Source organism: Mirounga leonina, unplaced genomic scaffold, assembly GCF_011800145.1.
Source record: "Mirounga leonina isolate KUSES-001 unplaced genomic scaffold, KU_Mleo_1.0 Mir_82, whole genome shotgun sequence".
Classification (NCBI taxonomy): domain Eukaryota; kingdom Metazoa; phylum Chordata; class Mammalia; order Carnivora; family Phocidae; genus Mirounga; species Mirounga leonina.
The window spans coordinates 12,085,960-12,109,166 of NW_023270825.1; the positions used below are offsets into that span (position 1 = coordinate 12,085,960).

At 37.8% G+C, this 23,207-nt stretch overlaps 1 protein-coding gene across 1 annotated transcript in view; it reads left to right on the top strand.

Moving 5' to 3' along the window:
* The window catches only part of CATSPERB (cation channel sperm associated auxiliary subunit beta), a 95,370-nt gene extending 72,934 nt beyond the window's left edge, over positions 1-22,436 (top strand). The window contains exons 19-26 of the mRNA XM_034992627.1: positions 2,012-2,151; positions 4,296-4,493; positions 5,283-5,393; positions 13,534-13,644; positions 14,952-15,087; positions 16,346-16,446; positions 17,351-17,425; positions 22,202-22,436. Coding sequence (XP_034848518.1) covers positions 2,012-2,151; positions 4,296-4,493; positions 5,283-5,393; positions 13,534-13,644; positions 14,952-15,087; positions 16,346-16,446; positions 17,351-17,425; positions 22,202-22,405 — 1,076 coding nt within the window. The 3' untranslated portion in view covers positions 22,406-22,436. The remainder of the gene's footprint in view (positions 1-2,011; positions 2,152-4,295; positions 4,494-5,282; positions 5,394-13,533; positions 13,645-14,951; positions 15,088-16,345; positions 16,447-17,350; positions 17,426-22,201) is intronic.
* The last annotated feature ends 771 nt before the right edge of the window (positions 22,437-23,207 follow it).

Here is a 23,207-nt window from a genome sequence, read left to right on the forward strand (position 1 = left end):
ACCCCACAAATAATGCAATTAAAAAACGAGCAAAGAACCTGAATAGACATTTTTCGAAGAAGACATATGCATGGCCAACAAATACAGGAGAAAGTGTTCAACATCACAAATCATGAGGAAAATGCAAATCAAAACCACAGTGAGATATCACCTCAAACCTGTTAGAATGACTAGTATCAAAAAGACAAGAGATGACAAGCATTGGTGAGGATGTAGACAAAAAGGGAACCCTCATGCACCATTGGAGGAAATGTAAACTGGGGCAGCCACTATGGAAAACAGTATGGAAGTTCCTCAAAAAATTAAAAATAGAACTACCATATGATCCAGAAATCCCACTTCTGGGTATATATCTGAAGGAAACAAAATCAGTTTCTCAAAGAGGTATCTGCACTCCCATGTTCATTGCAGGTTATAATAGCCAAGATACAGAAACAACCTAAGTGTCGGTTGATGGAAGAATGGATAAAGAAAACATGGTGTGTGTGTGTGTGTGTGTGTGTGTGTTTGTGAGAGAGAAGAGAGAGATGGCTAATTATTAAGCCATAAAGAGAAGGAAATTCTGCCATTTGCAGTAACATGGATGAACCTGGAGGATATGCTAAATGAAATAAGCCACATAGAGATAGATAAGTACTATATTATCTCACTCAGACGTGGAATCTAATTTTTAAAAGTCTAACTCACAGAAATAGAGAGTAGAATAAATGCTGGTTGCTAGGGGTTAGGGAGTAGAAAAAAATGTACAGATGTTGGTGAGTGGATACAACTTCTCATTGTAAAATGAGTAAGTTCTGGGGATGTAACATATGCCATGGGACCTATAGTTAATAATACTGTATTGGAGGTGCCTGGGTGGCTCAGGCAGTTAAGCATCCGACTTCTGATTTTGGCTCAGGTCCTGATCTCAGGGTCCTGAGATAGAGGGTCATGAGATTGAGACCCGCTTTAGGCTCTGTGCTGGACTTGGGGCTTGCTTAAGATTCTCTCTCTCTCCCTTTCCCCCTCTCTCCTCTCTGCCCGCTCTCAAAAAAAAATCATCATAATAATAATACTGCTAAGAGAGTAGATCTTATATGTTCTCACTACACATACAAAGTAATTATGAGGTGGTGGATGTGTTAATTTAATTGTGGTATTCATTTCACAGTGTGTGTGTGTATATATATATATATAAATGAATATATATATGATACCTATATATATGAAATCATCACGTTATACACTTTAAATATATACAATTTTCTTCGTCAGTTATACCTGAATACAGCTAATGTAGAGGATGTACAAACTCAGTCCCCTCTGCAGACCCTGGTAAATCAGAATCTGCATTCTAACAGAAATACCCAGTAGACTGTTTAGGAAGCACTAACCAGCTCACTTTGGTTTAAGGGAAAGGGTTGTAGATGAGACTTCAGGCAAATAATTTCCTACTTCTCAGCCCTGATTTACTGATTAGTAAGGATGGCAGATAGACTACATAGTCTGTCAAATCTCTTTTTCTAGTAAATTTCTCAGTATGGAGCGATTGCAAGCAGGTGGCCTGCAGGCAGAAATAGGCCTGATGACAGGTCATGTTACCTGCCTCATTTTGTCTTGGCAACCATGGGCTGATGGCTCTTGAAGTTGAGCATGCATCCTTCAGTTTCTTCACTAAGCCATCCAGCTCAGTGTGACCAGTACAGTCCAAGTGACCTTTTCATGCATTTGAGACCTTGGCTGAAGAATGAGAAATGGAAGGGAGCAATATTTCTGTGAGAAAATATTTGTGAAGTTAAATTTTTCCAAGAGCCATCAAAGTTAACTCCATATAAATTCCTAACTATATTTGTAGCCATTATGAAGCGTTCATAATAGAGTCTGTAGCTGTTCTAGAATCCTGATTAGCTAGACATTATGAAATTGTTTAAAATTTTCATGATTTAATTATTTTTCTTTTTTAGTTTCCAGATGTTTTTAGTATAATTGACACACTATGATTTAATTTTAACCTTTAGCCTTGTTTCCGTAGGTGTTCGAACACTCGAAATACCACTACTGAAAGTCATTGTTGGAAATGCAAATTTGTTGGAAGTTAAAGCTGAAGGCTCTTTTGATGATACTGATAGTTACGTAATGAAAATTTCTGCAGCTAGCAAAGCTTTACGTCAAGTAAGATTTTCTTTAATTACAAAAAAGTCTGTTAATTATGGAAAACTTACAATATAAGCCAAGAGAAAGAAGGGAAAATCACACATAATCCTACCTCTCAAGAATGACTAAGCACTTTTAACATTTGGGCAATTACAAAAAGGCAGTAAAACATTACGAGGGATACCTGGGTGGCTCAGTCAGTTAAGCATCTGCCTTTGGCTCAGGTCATGATCCTGGGGTCCTGGGATTGAGGGTCCTGGGATCGAGTCCTGCATCGGGCTCCCTGCTCAGCAGGGAGTCTGCTTCTCCCTCTGCCTGCAGCTCCCCTTGCTTGTGCTCTCTTTCTCTCTCTGACAAATAAATAAATAAAACCTTAGCATTATAGAATGAATGAGCTTTGGATAAGACTGCCTGGTATAGATCTCACTTTTGGTGCCGTCTGTGAACTTGGGAAGGTCACTTTACTATGGTTAGGTTTCCTCATCTATGAATTGGAGATGATAATGACAATACCTGCCTCACAGGGTAGTTTCTGAGAATTCAACGTGATCATTCAAGTAGGGCGTCTAAATGTCTGGCACGTGGAGGGGCGCCTGGGTGGCTCAGTCATTAACTGTCTGCCTTCGGCTCAGGTCATGATCCCAGGGTCCTGGGATTGAGCCCCACATCGGGCTCCCTGCTCCGTGGGAAGCCTGCTTGTCCCTCTCCCACTCCCCCTGCTTGTGTTCCCTCTCTCTCTGTGTCTCTCTATCAAATAAATAAATAAAATCTTTAAAAAAAATAAATGTCTGGCACATGGAAAAGGCTCAATCACTATGAACTGACAGTATTTTTTTCTTTTTTCCCTAAAACTGGGAGAGCGTTGTACATACACTTTAAACATTTTTTCCCCTTCCACTTAACTATATGATTTAATCCTTTTGAATCACTAAATATTTTTTCTGCATATCCCAAAATTGTCTTTATCATGAAGACTTCCAGATATAGACCAAAGTAGAGTTTCCATATACCTAGTACTCAAACGGTAGTCAAGATTTTGCTGCTTGTGTTTTATCATCCTCCCCCCAACATTTTGGTTTTTGTTTTATAGTCTGAGATATTTTAGAATGAAAGCAAGCATCATGTCATTTCACTCTTTATATGACTCAATATACATCTCTAAAAAATATGTGCATTATCTCTCATATAACCATTATCATGCCATTGTTGTTCCTAAAACTTCTTTTTTTTTTTTTTTTTTTTTTGGTATCCTACAAAACCTAGTCCATAATCAAATTCCCCAGTTTTCTCAAAGATATTTTTATAGTTGTTTTGTTTGAACTGGGAGCCAAACAAGATTCACATGGTATGTGATTATTTTCTCTTAAGTGTCTTAGATACTAGTCCATTTTCTTCATTTGCCATTGAATTATAGAAATCAGGTCAGCTGTGTTATAGATTGTCTAACATTTTGGATTCTTATGTTTGTTTCCTTGTCTCTTACTTAATTTGTGCCTCTCCCACCCCTAGCCACATTTCCTTTAATAGTAGAATCCTGCATAGATTCTGGTTCAATGTGTTTTGGTAAAAATTTTTTAAAATATACCATTTTTAATGGCTACAGAGTGTGGGGATAGAGGTACCAGAGTCTACAACATCATCACAGTTATTAGTATTTCTACATTTAAAAAAATTTATTTATTTGTTTTGAGAGAGACACAGAGAGAGCATGAGTGAGGGGATGGCCAGAGGGAAATGGAGAGGGACAAGCAGACTCCCCACTGAGTGCAGAGCCTGATGTGAGGCTTAATCCCCTTCCTCTGCGTTGTTTCTTATAGTTCTCATTTAAGTGAAACTATGTGGTAATTGTCTTTCTCTGATTGACTTATTTCACTTAGCATAATACCCTCCAGTTCCATCCACGTTGATGTAAATGGTAAGATTTCATCCTTTCTGAATGCTGAGTAATATTCCATTGTATAGATATACCACATCTTCTTTATCCATTCATCTGTTGATGGATATCTAGATTCTTTCCATAGTTTGGCTATTGTGGACATTGCTGCTATAGACATTGGGGTGCTGGTGCACCTTTGGATCACTACACCCATAACCAGCAAGGAAATTGAAATAGTAATTTAACAGTTACTTTCAATAACCTTCATTTCTTTGGATGTTCTCAGGGTTCAACCTCATTGGCATTAGTTGTCTGGGGAGCATCTACTGAGTGCTTTGTCACGACAGTCGTGCCAACATTGAAAAACAGCTGTAGTTATCTCAAATCTATGCATCACATTCCTAGTAAACTCATCCCACTAGAAGACTGGATTAGCGGTGTTCACAAAGACAGTCAGGGTTTTAATATGATCAAAACTTTACCGGTAAGAAACCTAAGCAGATTGTTTTAAGGTTACCTGTGATATATTTTGTGTGGTTGGCTGGCCATCCCATTGTAGCATTTCTTTCCTGAGATGCACAAAACACTCCAGTTATGGTTCAATCTTCCTGTCATCTTGAGGATGTGACAATTATTAATTTCTAAAATGCTAACACTTCCTGAAATAATGACTTTTCCTGGTAACTCAGTCTCACCATCATAAAAATTATTTTATGCTATATTATGGTGGCATAATCTTGGGGATTTTGTGCTATATACAGTTATTGGCCATTCTGTTGACCTGTCCTAGTTCCATCTTACTGGTTCCATTTCGATGTAGTTACAGTTTTAATTTCTGCCTTGTCAGAATCTGTGACACTTTAAAAAATGTGTATTATTATTCTTTGCTGATGAACTTATTACTGATGATTTTCTCTGTGTCAAAAAAAGCAACTGACTGAACTTGAAGATTTATTTACTAAATACACCACTAAGACTTTTTATAAGGTGTTGAAACTTTCTCGCATTTACTTTATGGTAGCTATTTTACATACTAAAAAATTTTTTCACTTATTTACAAGTTCCAAACAATTATATTGCTGTGGGCTAAGGTTGTTGAAATCCCAGAAAAATAAGGTGTAGGGAGTGCAGGGAGAATAGAAATTTACTCGAATGCCTGGAACTAAAAATGAAATATTTGCTTTGAATGCTTTTCTGGAAAACCAAGATTTTTAAGTTAAAGACTTCATAAATAATTATGAATTACATGTTTTCTTTGCTTAATCACTTACAGATAAACTACAGGCCTCCATCTAATATGGGAATTGCTATTCCACTCACAGACAATTTTTACCATGTGGATCCCAGCAAACCTATACCAAGAAATCTATTTCCTAAGTCAAAGGTAAATAATTTTTGAACATACAAACCAGTTCTTATTTGAATTCAAGAAATCATTCAGTGAAATTACAGATGGACCTAGCTGTAGGGACTAAATGAGAAGGTTCATTCAAAATAATGTTCCATCTGCCCTGCTATGTCAGTGTTTATTACTATTCCTACTACCTTGTTCCTCTTCCTCCTCCTTTAGTCCCCCCTTTCATTTTTTTTTTTAAAGATTTTATTTATTTAAGAGAGACACAGAGCATAAATGGGGAGGAGCAAGGAGAGAGGGTAAGGGAGAAGCAGACTCCCCACTGAGCAGGGAGCCTGATGCGGGGCTCAGTCCCAGGACCCTGAGATCATGACCTGAGCTGAAGTCAGACACCTAACCGACTGAGCCACCCAAGTGCCCCATTAGCCCCTTTCCTCTTACTGCTACTTCTGGATGTGGTTTTGGAGCCAAGAACTCTAAATGGACTTCTTTCTGCTGACGTCTCCTAGGTTCCTCTTTGGATTTCAAAGGGGATTAGTGGGGTGACAGCATGTTTTCTCAGATGAAAGGAGCCCCCAGACCCATCTCACATGGCCAACCCAGTGAAACGAAAGGTGTCCTATAGAAAGAAGACAATTTGATCCAACACAACACATTTAAACTCCTACCAATGGTCTGCTTAGAAAACAACCAAACCCAGCAGCACTCTGCCTCTCTGGAGTATGGAGTGAACAAGATAGAAAGAACAGACAGAAGCCATGAGGTTGAGAGGAAGAGTACATGATGGGGTAGCTTCTTGAGGAAACCTCACAGATGCCTGTGGAATCTCTCTCCAGAACATACCTGCCTACCTATAGATGTGCACAAACATTCACACCCATTCCATATGTGCATGCATTGTATATGTACACACACACACACATAGAAAGACATAAAATGCTTGTTTCTTTTGTTCAAAACTCTCCCTTGTTGGGATGCCTGGGTGGCTCAGTTGGTTAAGCAGCTGCCTTCAGCTCAGGTCTTGATCCTGGGGTGCTGGAATCGAGCCCCGCATCAGGCTCCCTGCTTGGCGGGGAGCCTGCCTCTCCCTCTCCCTTTGCCTGCCGCTCCTCCTGATGTACTCTCTCTGTCAAATAAATAAAATCTTTAAAACAACAACAACAACTCTTCCTTGTCATTCAATGTAATTCAGAGCTAAAGCCAAATTCTCACAGTGGTCTGTCAGGTCCTTCATGATTTGGCCTTGGCATTCCATCTGACCTGATTTCCCCCTGGGTTAATCTGCTCCAGCCACACTGGCCTCCATGTAGTTCTTCAAATATGCCAGACAAATTTCCATCTCAGGGCCTTTGAAGCCAAAGAAATTGCTCTGTCTGGAATGCTCTTCTGCCAGATAGTTCATGGTGCACTCTGTCACTGTCTTCGGGTCTTTGCTTAAACGTCACCATCGTTGTGAGGGCTGCCTTGACCATGCTATTTAGACTCGGAAGCCCCACCCCCAGTGGTACCCACTCCCTGTCCCCCTTCTCTCCTTTCTTGTTCTTCAGTGCACTTATTACAATTTTAACGTTTTACTCATTTATTTACTGTGTTTCATAAAAAGGTAAACTACATTAAGTCAGGGTTGTTGTTGTTTTGAAATCTATTTTACTCTTTACTGCATCTTTCGTACCCAGAACAGTGCCAGACACAAGGAGTGCTTTCAGACTATTGAACAATCTGATAATGCACATTTGTACATATATTATTATATACTCAACACATGAGGAGGTTGAATCTTGTTGAATCTTGCATTTTGGGGTAAGAAGCTCTGCTCCAGGCAATGACGAGCTATAATACTGCATTCTTCTTCAATTCCAGTCTTTTCCAAAGATAGGCCCTGTTGTGTCCACTACTGAAATATGATTTTACTATATTTACATGGAAATCCTTAGTTTGTTTGTTTATGTTTTCAGGATTCTCTTAGGAGTTGAATAGCAAATGTACCTCATTTATAGCTAAGTCAAAAAGTTTTTTAATGCACTTTTTTATGCATTCAACATATGTTAATTTCAGCATTTCCAGTGTTATCAGGCATTGTACAAATCGACTTTCTCTGAGGATACAGCAACAAACAAGATAAGCATGATACCTTCATGGATCTTTACTGTAACGGGGGAGAATAGGAATTAAACAAAAAGTTGTACAAATTAAATACTATTTCTGGGGGCGCCTGGGTGGCTCAGTCGTTAAGCAGCTGCCTTCGGCTCAGGTCATGATCCCAGAGTCCTGGGATCGAGCCCTGCATCAGGCTCCCTGCTCCGCGGGAAGCCTGCTTCTCCTTCTCCCACTCCCCCTGCTGTGTTCCGTCTCTCGCTGTGTCTCTCTGTCAAAAAATAAATAAAATCTTAAAAAAAAAAAAAAACTATTTCTGAACAGTATGACCATGCATAACCTGAAGCAGAATTACCTAGGAATATTTCTACAATGTAGCTTTCTCAATTGTACCTCACAGCTACTGAATCAGAAACTATGGTGCAATCCTGAAATTTCCATTAAAAAAAAAAAATCTCCCAGTTAATCCTTACTTGCCCCTAAGTTTAAGATAGACAAGTAGTAGAAACAGACATAAAACACACAATATGACTGTGGATCAGGGGTATAGAACCTAGTCCAAGGGAGTCAGACTGAAAGATGAGTAGGAGTGAACCAAGAAAGGAGGAGTGTAGAGGAGGGTAAGGGAGAGAAAAAGAGCATCCCAGGCAAGGGCATTCAAAGGAAAGGACTCCATGACTCAGGAGAACCAGAAAGCCTGGGGCATAGTGAATGTATCTGCATAAAACAGAGAATGTACATTCCTTTCAGTCCACATGGAACATCCATACTAAGTGACTGCTTATTTTGTAATAAAGTCTTAATGAATTCTAAAAAGGCTCAATACAGTCCATATTCTATAGCTTTAAATCATTAAAATTAAAATTTTTAAAAATGCAAAAAAATTGTGTATGCATACACACCTATATCGTCAATTCACCCACCCCTAAATCTCTTGTCTAGTCTGACTTGTGAAAAATCCTAGCTAAAATACTAGTAAGGCAAATGCATGAATATACTAACTCTGGTATTTCAGGAGACTAGACTTTCTCCAATGTGAGAAGGTTTGAGCATATGAAACATTTTAAATTGATTCACTTCATAAATGGATTAAAGGAAAAATAATCTCATTAGAAGCCATAAAACATGTTTGATACAATTTAACATCCATTTCTGAATAAACTTCTGTAAAACAGAAATAGAAGTGATACTACTCAATCTAATAAATAAAATCTGTGAGAAGTATTTAGCAAACGTATAAAATTAAATATTAGAAGCATTCGTGCTTTAATGCTTCTATTTTACTTCATTTTGTAAAGTCAGGCTAAGCCAATGTGACAAAGAAAAATAAAGTATAAACATAGGAAAGAGACAAAACTCACCATTCCCACATGTAATTACTTACTTAGAAAATATGGAAGAAACAACTGGCAAACTACTAAAACTAATAATTATTATCAATAATGTAGCCCAATGCATATAAAATCACAAAGAAAAATCAGTAATGTTCCTATATATCTGTAATAACTAATTAGAAGTAATAATGGAAAACAACTCACTCTTCATTTGTATATAATAATAGATGTAGAATTTAATCTAAAAATATGTGCAAGACAGGCACGGAAAAAATTATATGATTTAGCTGAAACATATAAAAAACACCTTGGATTGAAAGAAGTCTCACATTCTTGATGGGAAGCTTCACCATTATAAAGCTCAGTTCTCTCCAGATTAATCTATAAAATCAGTGCAATTTACAGTCTAAACCCCAACAGAATATGTTTGAGGGGACAGAATGGGCTTTTTCTAAAGTTCGTACTGGAAAGAAAATAGGTATTAATAAATAAATAATTTGAAGAACAGGAAATGAATGAGGGATTTGTCCTCCTATTGATCAAAAAGAGTAATTAACATAATATGGTATTATCCAAAGTAAACAGATGAAAGGAAATAATAAAGATTAGAGTGGAGGTGAATAAAGAAGAGAATTGAAGAATAGTAGCAAGAATAACAAAGCCAAAAGTTGGTTCTTTGAAAAGATCAACAAACCTTTAAATAGACTGACAAAGAAAAAAAGAAAAGACAACTAAAATCAGAAATGGACATGGGATATTACTATTAACTTTACAAAAATAAAACATATATATTTATTTATAAGAGTACTATGAACAATTGTATGTCAACAAATTGGATACCTAGGGCGCCTGGGTGGCTCAGTTGGTTAAGCGACTGCCTTCAGCTCAGGTCATGATCCTGGAGTCCTGGGATCGAGTCCCGCATCGGGCTCCCTGCTCGGCAGGGAGTCTGCTTCTCCCTCTGACCCTGCCCCCCTCATGCTCTCTATCTCATTCTCTCTCTCAAATAAATAAATAAAATCTTTAAAAAAAAAACAAAAACAAAAACAAATTGGATACCTAGATGAGATGGAAGCATTCATGGAAAAACAGAAATGACCTAAACTGACTGAAAATGAAATAGAAAATCTAAATAACTCCAAGACAAATAGAGAGATTGAGTCAGTGAGTAATCAAAAACCTCCCAACAAAGAAAAGATCAGATGGCTTCATTGGTGAATTCTACCAAACATTTAAAGAAAATTTAACACCAATAGTTCTCAAGCTTTTCCAAAAAAATAGAAGAGAAGGGAACACTTCCTGATTCTAAGAGGCTAGCATTACCCTGATACCAAAGCCAGATAAACACATTGAGAGAAAATTACAAACCAATATCCCTTATGAATATTAGAGACAAAAAAACCCTACAACAATACTAGCAAACCAAATTCAACAGCATAGTAAAAGGATCATAGACTGTGACCAAGTGAGATTTGTCCCAGGAACACAAAGGTGGCTTAACATAAGAAATCAATCACTGTAATGCACCACATTAATAGAATGAAAGGAAAATATACATGATCATCTCAATTGATGCAGAAAAGGCTTTTGACAAAATCCAATGACCTTTCATGATAAAAGCACTCAACAAACTAGTAATAAAGGGTAACTTCTCAACCTGATAAAGGGCATCTATGAAATACCCACTGCTAACATCATACTTAATGGTGAAAGATTAGAAGCTTTTCCCTTAAGACCAAGAACAAGACAAGGCTCATGCCTCTTCTATCCAGTATTGGACTGGAAGTTCTAGCCAGGACAATTAGGCAAGGAAAAGAAATAAAAAGCATCCAGATTAGAAAGGAAGAAATAAAATGATCTCTATTCACAGATGACATGATATTATATATATGTTATATATATATGTATATTAATAAGATACATATAATTTTAAAGAATCCACAAAAACAAAAAACTTAGAGTTTATAAAAGAGATGCAGGCCACAAGATCAATACACACAAAAAATTGTATTTCTGTATACTAGAATGAACAAAAGTGAAATTAAAATAATTCCATTTACGATAGCATCACAAATGATAAAATATTTAGGAATAAATATAGCCCAGAAAATACAGAACTTGGACACTGAAAGCTACAAAACATAGCTGAAGAAGTTAAAAGGGAATTAAATGTGGGAAAGATCCCATGTTCATGAATGGAAGACTTAATATTCTTACAATGACAATACTCCCCAAACTGATTTACAGACTAAATGCATTCCCTATTAAAATTCTGAATGCCTTTTTGCATGAATGTAAAAGCTGATTTTAAAATTCATAAAGAATTTCAAGAGACTCTGCCAGCCAACACAATCTTGGAAAAAGAAGACAAAGTTGGAGAACCCATACTTCACAATTTTGAAATTTACTATAAAACTGTAGTAATCAAAACAGTGTGATAATGGCATAAGGATAGACATATATATCCATGGAATAAAATCGAGAATCCAGAAAAAACCCATACGTCTGTGGTCAACTGAGTTTTTGACCTGTGTGCCAAGGCCACTCAAAGGAGAGAGAATAGGTTTTCTAACAAATGGTGCCGTGACAACTGAATGAATATCTACATTCAGTAGGATGAATTTGGGCACCTATCTTGCACCATCTACAAAAATTAATTTAAAATGGATTGAAAACCTAAACGTAAGAGCTAAAACACAAAACTCTTATAGGGAACTATAAGTGTATACCTTTGTCTCTTTGGATAAGGTGATGATTTGTTAAATATGACCCTAAAGCACAAGAAATGACAGAGAAATAAATAAATTGAACTTCATCAAAATTAAAAACTTTTGTGTGTGGTTGAAAGGACACTGTCAAGAAAGTGAAAAGACACTCACTGAATGGGAGACAATATTTGCAATTCATATATCTGATAAGGATCTAGTATCTAGACATTCTCAAGATCTCTTACAACTCCACAACAAAGAGACAAACCACTCAGTCAGAAATAGATGAAGTCTCTAAATAGACAGTCCTCCAAAGAAGATATACAGATGGCCAATAAGCCCATGAATGATGCTCAATATCATTAGTCCTTACGTAAATGTAAATCAAAATCACAATGAGATACCGCTTCACACACATTAGGATGCCTATAATAATATTTTTAATGGAAAATGACAAATGTTGGTGAGGATGTGGAGAAATTAGAACCCTCATACATTGCTGAGGAGAATATGAAATGGTGCAGCAAACATTTTGGCAGGTCTTCAGAAAGTTAAACATATAGAATTACTCTATGGCCCAACAATTTTACTCCTAGATATACATCCCCCCAAAATTGAAAATGTATGTTCAAACAGAAAATTTATATCAACATTATGCATAATAGCCAAAGAAGGGAAACAACCAAATATCCATTAACTGATGAATGGATAAACAAAATAGGCAATATCCACACAATAGAATATTACTCAGTCATAAAAAGGAATGAAGTATTGCCATATGCCACAGCATGGGTGAACCTCAAAAACAGTATTGAACAAAAGAAAACAGACACAAAAGGCTACATATTGTATATTTCCACTTATATAAGATGTCTGGAATAGGAAAATTCATGGAGATAGAAAATAGAATGAATAGATGGGCTGGGGGAAAGGGTAAATGAAGAGTAACTATTTTTTTTAAGATTTTATTTTTAAGTAATCTCGACACCCACCAATGGGGTTTGAACTCACAGCCCCGAGATCAAGAGTCCCATGTTCCACTGACTGAACCAAGTAGGAGCCCCAGGGGGGAGTAACTATTAATGGGTACAGGGTTTCCATTTGGGGTGATGAAAATGTTCTGGAATTAGACAGTGGTGATGATTGAACAACGTTGCTAATGTACTAAAACTCACCAAATTGTACACTTGAAAATGGTTAGAATGGTGAATTTTATCTGAATAAAAAGAAGAAGAAGAAAAAAGAAGCTGGGGGGATGGTAATCCTAAAATAAAAGGTAAAAGGAAGAATAACATTTAAAAAAAATAGAGCTGATTATCAAAATCAAAAGCCAATCTCTAGTAAGAGTGATCAAATAAAAAATGAATGACAAATGGACAGTTATAATGGAGATTTTTTTTTAAAGATTTTATTTATTTATTTGAGAGAGAGAATGAGAGACAGCACAAGAGGGAAGAGGGTCAGAGGGAGAAGCAGACCCCCTGCTGAGTAGGGAGCCCGATGCGGGACTCGATCCCGGAACTCCAGGATCATGACCTGAGCTGAAGGCAGTCGCTCAACCAACTGAGCCACCCAGGCGCCCGATATAATGGAGATTTTAAATGGCATTAGTGAATGCCACGAAGAAAGGCAGTTTGAAACAGTAGACTTGGAGAGGGTTCCATAGAGTCCACAGTCCCATCATATCACATTGGCTCCTTCTAGGTCTCTGTCTTCATGCCTGCAATGGGGGGGGGGCCCAGAACAGGGAGTCTGGTGGTCCTCATGTGCTGCATTCAGAATAACACGGGCTTTGTAGGTCTCATGCATGTTAATCATCAACTGGCAAGAAGCTGATACTTGAGATCAAATTACCAAGCGAGGAAACAAAATTCAGAAATACTGTACTTTTAGTCCATTATTAATGGACTTTTCCCCCCCTCTTACCTTCTCAGGGATTTTATTCATTCAGGAAACAAATATTTAGTGAACATTTACTCCATTTGCAGATGTCTTGCCACAAAAAAAGCAAGTCAACCTATATTCTATTTGCAGAGATCTGGTAAATTCAAGCAGTGTGCTAACATGTCTACTCGGGAGGAGTGTAACTGCACAAACGATCAGAAGTTTTCACATGCTGTTGCTTTCTCAGATTGCAGAGAAAAGGTAAGGTAATTTTTAATTGCCTGAAGACTAAGTACTTTCATATTAATATAAGATTTTGAAGTGTGCATTTTGATTAAATATGAAAGTTAAGACGTGGAACTAATGTCTTATTATGACATAGAACTAAACAGGACACAGAGCTAGGAAGATCTGGATTTAAATATCCCAAAACAAGGTAACAAACCAATTCTGCAAACCACCTCTGCAAAATAGAATAATACCTGCCCACACTGTCCATTTCACAGGATTCTTATAAAGATACACACACATGTGTGTATATGAAAACAATTTGTAACCTGTCATACACTACACTAGATTACGATGGATATTGATTCATTCAGAAATTACTGAGTATCTAATGTGTATCAGTACTGGGAATATAGAAGTTGAAGTCCTTGTAATCAAGGAGTTCAATTTGGTAGTATTGACAAAATAGAAGACAGTATAGTATGTTGGTTAAGAGAATGGGTTCTGTGTCAAATATTTGATTCTGTTAGTCTTAAAGCATTCAGAGGTCTATCAGATGGATATTGGTGTTTGTATTAGCTAAGTTAAATGTGTGCTTAAGTAGATCTATTTCAAGGCCTTGTAAGCCTATATAATAGCATTATAGATCCTCTCTCTCTCTCTCTCTCTATATATATATGTATATATCCTTTATATAAAGATAAAATCACTTAATACCATATCGAGCATAGCATTCGCAGTGAGTTATGAGGGTTGTTATATATACCCCTACAACTCTCCCCTCACTGAATTGCAATAATATTTCTTGAGCATTTACTATCTACTAAACACTGCTCTAAGCATTCTCCATGATTTGCCTCATTTAATTTGAGGCACAGAGAAGCCAGGTAATTTGCCAAAGATTACATCATCAATATGTGAGAGAGCTAGATTTGAACTCTGACTCCAGAGCCTGAGCTTCAAGAGTGTGGCTGAAAGATCATGGCTGGATGGGAGAGAGGCAGAAAGGAGGTGGTCAAGGTCCAATTCATGCAGTGCCCTATGAGATATGAGTTAGCCAAAAAAGTTTGAATACCATCATAAGAAATTCCTGAAAAGGGCCAAAAGAAAGTTACAAATTTTGTTACCACAATATCTGTGTATTACTTTTGGAGTTCACATTCATTCTACTGTAAGACAGATTGTTTTTCATGCGCTGAGAAGGCAGGAATCCTAAGAGGCACATGTCATTTAAGAATGGCCAAACTCTTGGGGAAATGTATTTATTCACCCTTTATGAGGAAATGAAATTAGTCTTGAATTTTCCAAATTGACATTCATTCTTGGAATTTGAACTTTAGGTTCCTCGTTTTAAGTTTCCAGTTACACAATATCCAGTTTCTTTGGAAATTTACAGTGAGGATGGACGTATCCCAGTGGAAACTCCATATCTGGTTACCGTGACTGAAGTGAATAGGAGGGAAAACTGGAAACTAAGTAGGGTTTGCTTTCTTCTACAGTTATTTTGTCTAATAATTAATGTTGTTACTACCTAGGTAAGTGGCTTATAAAATCTGTTTATACAAAGAACAACCAAGAGTCGGACACCTAACTGAGTGAGCCACCCAGGTGCCCCTCTTTGGAGAAGAAGTTGAATCAACTGGCATGTTGCTATTCACTCCCCTCCTCTTTCTCCCATGTATTTCATTATTACTTTCGGTGCCCTGGATTTCATGGCATAAAAGCATTTTTGGTAAAATATTTGAAAAGCCGTTTTGTAGATGAGAGGCAAAAATGATTGAGTTTGTGCTACATGTTGGTCTAATTGTCTCTTTTGACTGCTTTTGCGATATTACAGAGGAAGTTCTAAAAGTATAGCCAGAGAGCCTATAGAACCTGTCTTCTAGGGGCACCAGGCTGGCTCAGTCCGAAGAGCTTGCGACTCTTGATCTCAGGTCATGAGTTCAAGCTTCACGTTGGGTGTAGAGATTACTTAAATAAATAAAACTTAAAAAAAAAAAGAATCTATCTTCTAATTTTACAAGCAAAGTTTCTTCGAATTTCTATGGTAAAATAACTTAAGAGATGCAGAAACTTTATTAAATAAGAAAAATGAGGGGTACCTGGCTGGCTCAGTCAGTAAAGCATGCGACTCTTGATCTTGGGGTTATAAGTTCAAATCCCACATTGGGTGTAGAGATTACTTAACAATAAAATCTTTGGGGCATCTGGGTGGCTCAGTTGGTTAAGCATCTGACTCTTGATCTCAGCTCAGGTCTTGATCTCAGGGTCATGAGCTCAAGCCCCACATTGGGTTCCATGCTGGACATGTAGCCTACTAAAAAAATAATAATAAAATAAATAGTAAAAATCTTTTTTACTTGGGGAGGGGCAGAGGGAGAGAGAGAATCTTAAGCAGGCTCCACGCCCAGCTCAGAGCCCAATGTGCTGCTCGACCTCACGATCCTTAGATCATGACCTGAGCTGAAGTCAAAAGTCAGACTCTTAACTGACTGAGCCACCCAGGCACCCCAGAGGTCTTATCCTTGATAGTGTCCCTGAGGAGATGCAATGTTAGCTCCATGGCCTAATTTTCCCTAAATATATTTTCTATATAGTCAAGCCAAATCAAAAGTCTGGGATAACTTAGTCATGTTACAGAGTGAAATCCTTCATTGTACCTTGATTATGTAGCAAATTTTATGCAAAATGTGAAAATATCAGTGTGCTTAAAATATACTTCATGTACTTCTAGAACACAGTGTACCAGACAATGTAAAAAAGTTGAAAAATTACTTAGAACCACGTCTTAATGCTCCAGTGTATAATCCTTTAGGCCTCAACTTAAGTATAAAGGTGAGTTGGCAGCACTTTTGTTTTTCCTGTTTTGTGTTGAAGTAAAACATATATGTCTAAACAAAGATTGGTTTAAGTTTTAAAGTATAAGTGTCCATCAATGGTAGAAATTGCATCTTTAAAATATATGGAGGGTGTTTATTTTTCCTCCCTTTCTCTTGATATTATTATTTCTAAAAGTATCTGAAAGTTGAATTTAACATTAACTTACTATTTTTTGAGCTGATAGGCAAAACTAATAGATTATTTTTCAAGATGGAGTAGAAAGGGTATTTCCAAAATTAAGGGAATAAAACAGTTTTGGTATCCTTCATCTGGATGTACACAGGTATGTCTTCTGGTTCTAGCTGCCCGTAAGAACACATGAAGTTGATATAATCCAGGTAATTGTTATAAAAGCCGATAAAAACAAGTGGACATATCAAAACCATGAATATGAGGATTAGCCCAAATTACCTGTCAAGGTCATGTTAGGCTTTATGTTTATATTTCTTCATTCTTTTTTTTTTTTTTTTTAAGATTTTGTTTATTTATTTGACAGAGAGAGACACAGCAAGAAAGAGAGCACAAGCAGGGGGAGTGGGAGAGGGAGAAGCAGGCTTCCCACTGAGCAGGAAGCCCGAAGTGGGGCTCGATCCCAGGACCCTGGGACCATGACCTGAGCCGAAGGCAGACACTTAACGACTGAGCCACCCAGGCGCCTTATATTTCTTCATTCTAAAACCAAGTTTCAGCTATTGTCCTTCTTCCTCCATTTTTATTTTGATACATGAAGTAGATGCCTTAGGAAGGAGATTGTATCTTTCTATGCAATATCTATAGGTTAAGTGGCTCCAGTGTGTATTTTAACTTAAAGGAACATACGTGTCTATGCTGCTAATGACCAGGTGTTTTTTTTCCACAGGGCTCTGAGCTTTTTCACTTCAGAGTGTCCGTTGTTCCGGGGGTCACTTTTTGTAACTTAGTTGAAGAATTTCAGGTATGGTAAATGCACAAGGTACCGATGGGGTGATGGCTGGGGAAGTAGCATGACAAGTGTCAGTGCAAGAGACACAAAAGAGAAAAACGGCAAAATTTGTGTGATGGACAGGTCCTGGAGACAGGGGATCCTGGAGAAAGGGGAGTGACATTGTCAGTAATGATGAAGGTAGAGTGTATGACACATAACAGGACCCATCAGAGGTGGGAAAATTTTAATAAGTGCCTGTATTTGTTTTTGTTCTCTCTCCATCTTCCATTTTTAACTCCTTTTCAGACTTTTACCACATTTCCTCTCACCCTATGTCCCCAAAGAAACATATGTCTATAACATTTTAGTTTCCATTACAATCTTCCTGATTATTTCATTGTAATGGTAGAGTCTTAATACGCCAAAAGCCATCAAGATCTGAAAGTTTTGGGAACCAAAATCAATCTCCCCAAATTACCCCATGATGTGCAATAATTCAGTTATGCTTCTTCACATAACGACAATTGCTACCAGGATGAGAAGGAATGAGGATTTGATTAAATTGATTAATGACTCATTCATTATCAAATACTGTTACCACATTATCAAAAACAAGATCTCTCTCTCTCTCTCCCCTCCCTCCTTTCCTTCCTCTTTCCCTCTCCCCCTCCTCCCTCTTCCCCCACCCCTCGCCTTTTTCTATCTTGACCCTGCCTAAGGCCAGCCCCAGCAATGGATCTGCACTGCTGTAAATGTGTGTTAACTAACTGGAATTTAAATAAAAACTTAAAAAATAAAATAAAATTGGTGAAAATATAGTCATTCAAAAAACAAAAACAAAGAAGCATAGCAAAGGCTTCAAAATAAACCTGCAATATAAACACCTCACTTAAGTTCTGGAATAACCCCTGAGTGACACAGGAACCAGAAAGACACAAGGGCATAGCCAAAGTTTTGAAACTGAACTGACACCGGAGCCACCACTGAGAGTAAAGCATAACTTGATCTGAACTCAACCAGTGTAGCCCAACTGCTAAAACAAACAAAACCCCAATATTTTCCAGAGAATTTTTAGTAAGACTCGGAGTCTCACAACAGAAACATCTTAAATGTCCAGGATAAAATCCCATATTACTCAATATGCCAATAACTAAGAAAATATAATAGAGTCTCAAAAGAAAAGACAATCAGCAATTGATGGCAAATGAAATGATTAGACAGATGTTTTAAACCAGCCATGATAACCAGACTGTGTGAGGTAAAGGTAAATGAGTTGAAAAGGGAAAGGGAGAAATTCTCAGCAGAGAAATGGAAGCTATAAAAAAGAAAACCAAATGGAAATTTTAGAACTGAAAAATACAATATTTAAAATTTAAAAATCACTGGATAGATTTGCTAGCAGAACAAATATGCAGAGAAAAAAAATCAGTGAATTTGAAAACAAATCAATAGAAATCCACTCTGAAGAAAAAAAGACTTTAAAAAGAATGGCCTCAGGGATCTATGTGATAGTATTGAAAGTCTGACCTTTAGGTCCCCAGAGTCCATGCAGGACAGGAAAAAGGGATTGATGCAGAAAAAAGAAGGATGATGAGGGGGAGGAGGAGGAGGAATGGGAGGAAAGGGAGGAGGAATGGGAGGAGTGCAGGGGAGGGAAGGGGTAAGGGAGGGGAAGGAGAAGGAGGAGAAAAGAGGAAAGAATAAAGGCTGAAAATGTCCCAAATTTGGTGAAGACGTAAATTTACATATTTAAGAAGCTTAGTGAATCCAGAGCAAGATATGGAGATTCTGCCTAAACATATCATGACCAAACTACTAAAAATCAAAGATAAAGAAAAAAATATTGAAAGCAGCCAAAACAACAGCAACAACAAAGCCATGTAAGTGAACAATAATTTGAATGACTGCTGATTTTTCCTCAGAAACCATGGAAGCTAGAAGAAAGTTGCCCAACATGGGAGGAAGGACTGCCAATCCAGAATTCTGTATTCAGTGAAAATATCCTTCAGGAATGAAGGAAAAATAAAAGCACTCTTAGATGAAGGAAAACAAAGATAATCCACTATTGGCAGAACTTCTCTTTTTAAAAAAACATATAAAGAATTTCTTCAGGCTGAAAAGAAGTGTCAACAGAAGGAGACAAAGCTTCTGGAATGAAGGAGGAACCACAAAAAAATAAAAGAAAGACAGGAAGTGATTGTACAGTTAACCAAGGGAGAATCATTAAACAACAGTAGAAACAGAGTGTAAGTTTCTTGGGACTGTCGACACCTGCTTTTGAAAGTATCCTGAAACAATGGGGATTTTTGCGCACCTTAAAGGACATTATTGGGATAATTGACAAAATTTGAATAACGTCTGTAGATTAGAGAACAGCACTGTCTCGGTGTTAATGCCTTGATTTTGGCAATTACACTGTGGCTATTTAAGTGAATTCTTTGTGTTTAAGAAATACAAATTTAAGTATTTTGGCAGTAAAGAGATATTGTGTCTAGGAGACACACTTCTATGATTCTGGGGTTTAACCTTTTTTTAGACATGGTGTGGAATATTTGGATAGTCAAAGAAGAGTGGAAGGGAAACATTTGAAGAAAACTATTTTCAAGAACTTTAGAGGTGGCCGTTTAGCTGGCGAATACAGAATTCAGAGGTGATACAGCCTTCTACTCTTAAAAAATAATGGATGGCTTAACTGAACAAGTGAAATGTTTCTAGCGTCTAGTAAGGTGACTAAAATTTTATTTTATGTAAGAAATGGGTAAGGAAGGCATTCTGGGTAGAGGGAACAGCAGCAGCAAAAACACAGGTAAGAGAAAGCATCAAGCTTATCTCTTGAACGGCTTCTATCCATTTGGCTGGAATGTAAGGTTCTGTATAAGAAAGTGGGTAGGTTAGGGTCAAACTGTGGGAGACCTTAAAGCTCACAATAAGAACTTTAGAATGTTCCTGTCAGCAAGAAGAAGCTATTAAACATTTTTGAAAAAAGGTGTTCAGGGATGGAGACCGTGGTCTATAGCAGTCCAGTCAGAGTGAATCACAGGATTTTTGCACCAAATGCTGAGACATGGATTTGCTCTTTCTTGATGATATTGAACAAAACAGCTTGTGGCCCCAAGGGCTGCTGTCAGCCATGAGGGCTGTGGAGACTAAGAGGGGAGATATCCAACACTGAGGAAGCAGAACGGAAAGATGCAAACAAAAGCCAAATAGACCAAGATGACAATGAATTGTTTCCTCTGGTTCTTTCAGCATGGAAAAGAAAATTCACTTTTGTGATTACATGTAGCATACAATTGTCTCTCTCATTGGCCACAAACAGATTAGATCTTTCTTAACAAAGCTAATCATCCATACTCCTCTGATGGTCCTGCTTAGAAGGAAGATTTTTGTTTTCTTGTAGTACCATCCTGAAGACCACAAGTGGAATATCACATCCAATATCTAACGTTTTCTATCAAATTCCCAATAATTCCAGTACCATTGGGCACACACCATTGGCTCTACAGTACAACAGGAGATGGCTAAGCCAGCTGATCCATCACCACGAGGATACTTATCTGCCCAGATGGGAAAGAACGGTTTCTCACTGCTTTCCACACCACTTAGCCAGGACCACCTTTTCAACTCTGCTGCTTATAACATCCCACTTCTGGTACCAGTTCTGTATCATCAAAATTCTTTTCGTTGCAAATAAAGCAACTTCACTTTTTTTTTAAGTGTTTTTTAGACGAACGGGTGTCTTACAAAGATGAATCTGGCAATGTTATTATGTCAACATGGATTGACAGCACAGAGAGGAGGCTGAGTGGTTTGTTCATACAAAATGAGGTGATAAAGCTCACAGTAGCAGGATTGAAAATGGAATGGAAAGAATGAATCTGAGAGAAATTGTAAAAGATTTGATGGCATACGAGGGTTGTTTCAAAGAAAAGGCATACCTCCTTTGGTCACTGGGAGGATGGTGGTATCTTTAACTTGAGCTGTATTCTAAAGCAGCTTACCCATCCTTAGCATTTTCCCACATTCTCCAGTGTCCTATTTCCACTCATCTCTACTTTCTTCTACCTCAAAATATGATCTAGCTTCCTACTTCACAGAGAAAACCCAAGTCACTGGGCTTGAACCATCTTACTCTCTCTCTGTATGCCCCTGCTTCTAGAATTAACGTATATGGCACCCATCCTGGCCTCAAGTCTCAGAGAAAAAAGACACCTCTGTGCCTCTCTGTCAACAATCCTGTCTCTCTTCTAGGCACTTGTTTTTATTAGTTATCCATTCAGGTGTAAGAAGCATTTTGAATATACAGAAGTTTCCCTCTGTTAGCACATAGAGGATTTTCTAAAAAGATGACAGCTTGAAGGAGCACATGCTTATTCCCTCTCCCTGGAATGCCCGTTCTTCTCCTTGTCTGTGAACGCACTTATTCTTCAAGATGCAGCTCAGGAAGCACATTCCCTGGTCACCCTCGGCAGTTAGGCATTTCCTAACTGTGTTTCCAGGGCACTCTGTCCGTTCCTCTGTAACTGAACACAGAGTGTTTTCCTGCCATCTAAGTATCCTGCCGACCTCTGTGGTTAAAGACCTAGGACAATAGAATTTATATTCTGTATTGCGTGCAAACTGTTCCTTACCAGATTGTCCAGAGACTGTTTCTAGGCTTTGTGGATGCTGAATATCTGTATGTATCTGAGCAGAAGTTTGCTAAATTGATGAATAGTGGCTCCACTGTTATGGAAATCATATAAAGTTCAGCGTCTTAAATGACTAGACTCAGAAAGCTAAAAGACTGTGCTTTTTCTGTTGCAGATTTATGTTGATGAAGTACCATTGCCTTTTCCAGGACACACACTCATAGCTGTTGCAGCGGCTGTAGTGCTGGGGGGATTAATTTTCACGACATTTATGTTTCAAATACGTAACATCCACCCAAGTGATATATGCCAAAAATTTATGAGGAGGAACAAAGTGAACTTGTCAAATTTCAGCATGAATCAGATGGCTCACAGATGAGAATCTGAATAGGGAACCAATGATAATCACAATTTTCTCTTAATGTGCTGGCTTTATGAGACAATTCTAGAACAATATATTTAAATGTTAATATAAAAACAAGATAAAATACTTCAGGATGACCATTTATAACTCAAATCGCTACTCGTCAAATATGTTTGCCATTCTGTTTTCTTATTTTAAATACGTGGAAACTTTCTTCTGTTAAAGCTTACATAGAAGACCTTCCTTGAGGTTTTTACAAAACTATAAAATGAATAAGCATCTCTGTGTGGACTGGGTTTTCTGTATTTTTTAGCTTGGAGTGGGTTTTTGGTAGTTTTTGGCTTTTATTGGCCAGAGCCCATGCTGTGGGCTCAGGACACCCGAGCCTTGCTCTGTTCGAGAAGGAACATGGGTGGAATGCAGTCATGCCAGGGAAAGGCAGGTGTGGGGGAGGCTCATCTGCAAGTGTGCTGGCAGAGTTTCATGGGAATTAAAGGGAAAGCCATCTGGGTTTCTTGAAGCAACTTCAAAGCCAGATAGTAGCACCTAAAAAGAGGGAAATGTGACCTCCATTATGGGGGTGTTGGAAGAACACAGGGCAAGCAAGGTATTGGTTTACAAACCTACATACAAGCATGTGGAATTCCAAAAGATGTACCTCTGCGTGCTCTCTCAGAGCACCCATTCCCAAATAGCCAGAAGATGACAATACATTCCGAGATCAGAGCTATCGTCTCTTGGAAAAGCTCTGAAGGGGTGGCACACTGCTTTGACAATGTAAGGAGAAGCTAAGTATGTAGTCCAGAGGAGTGTGTTT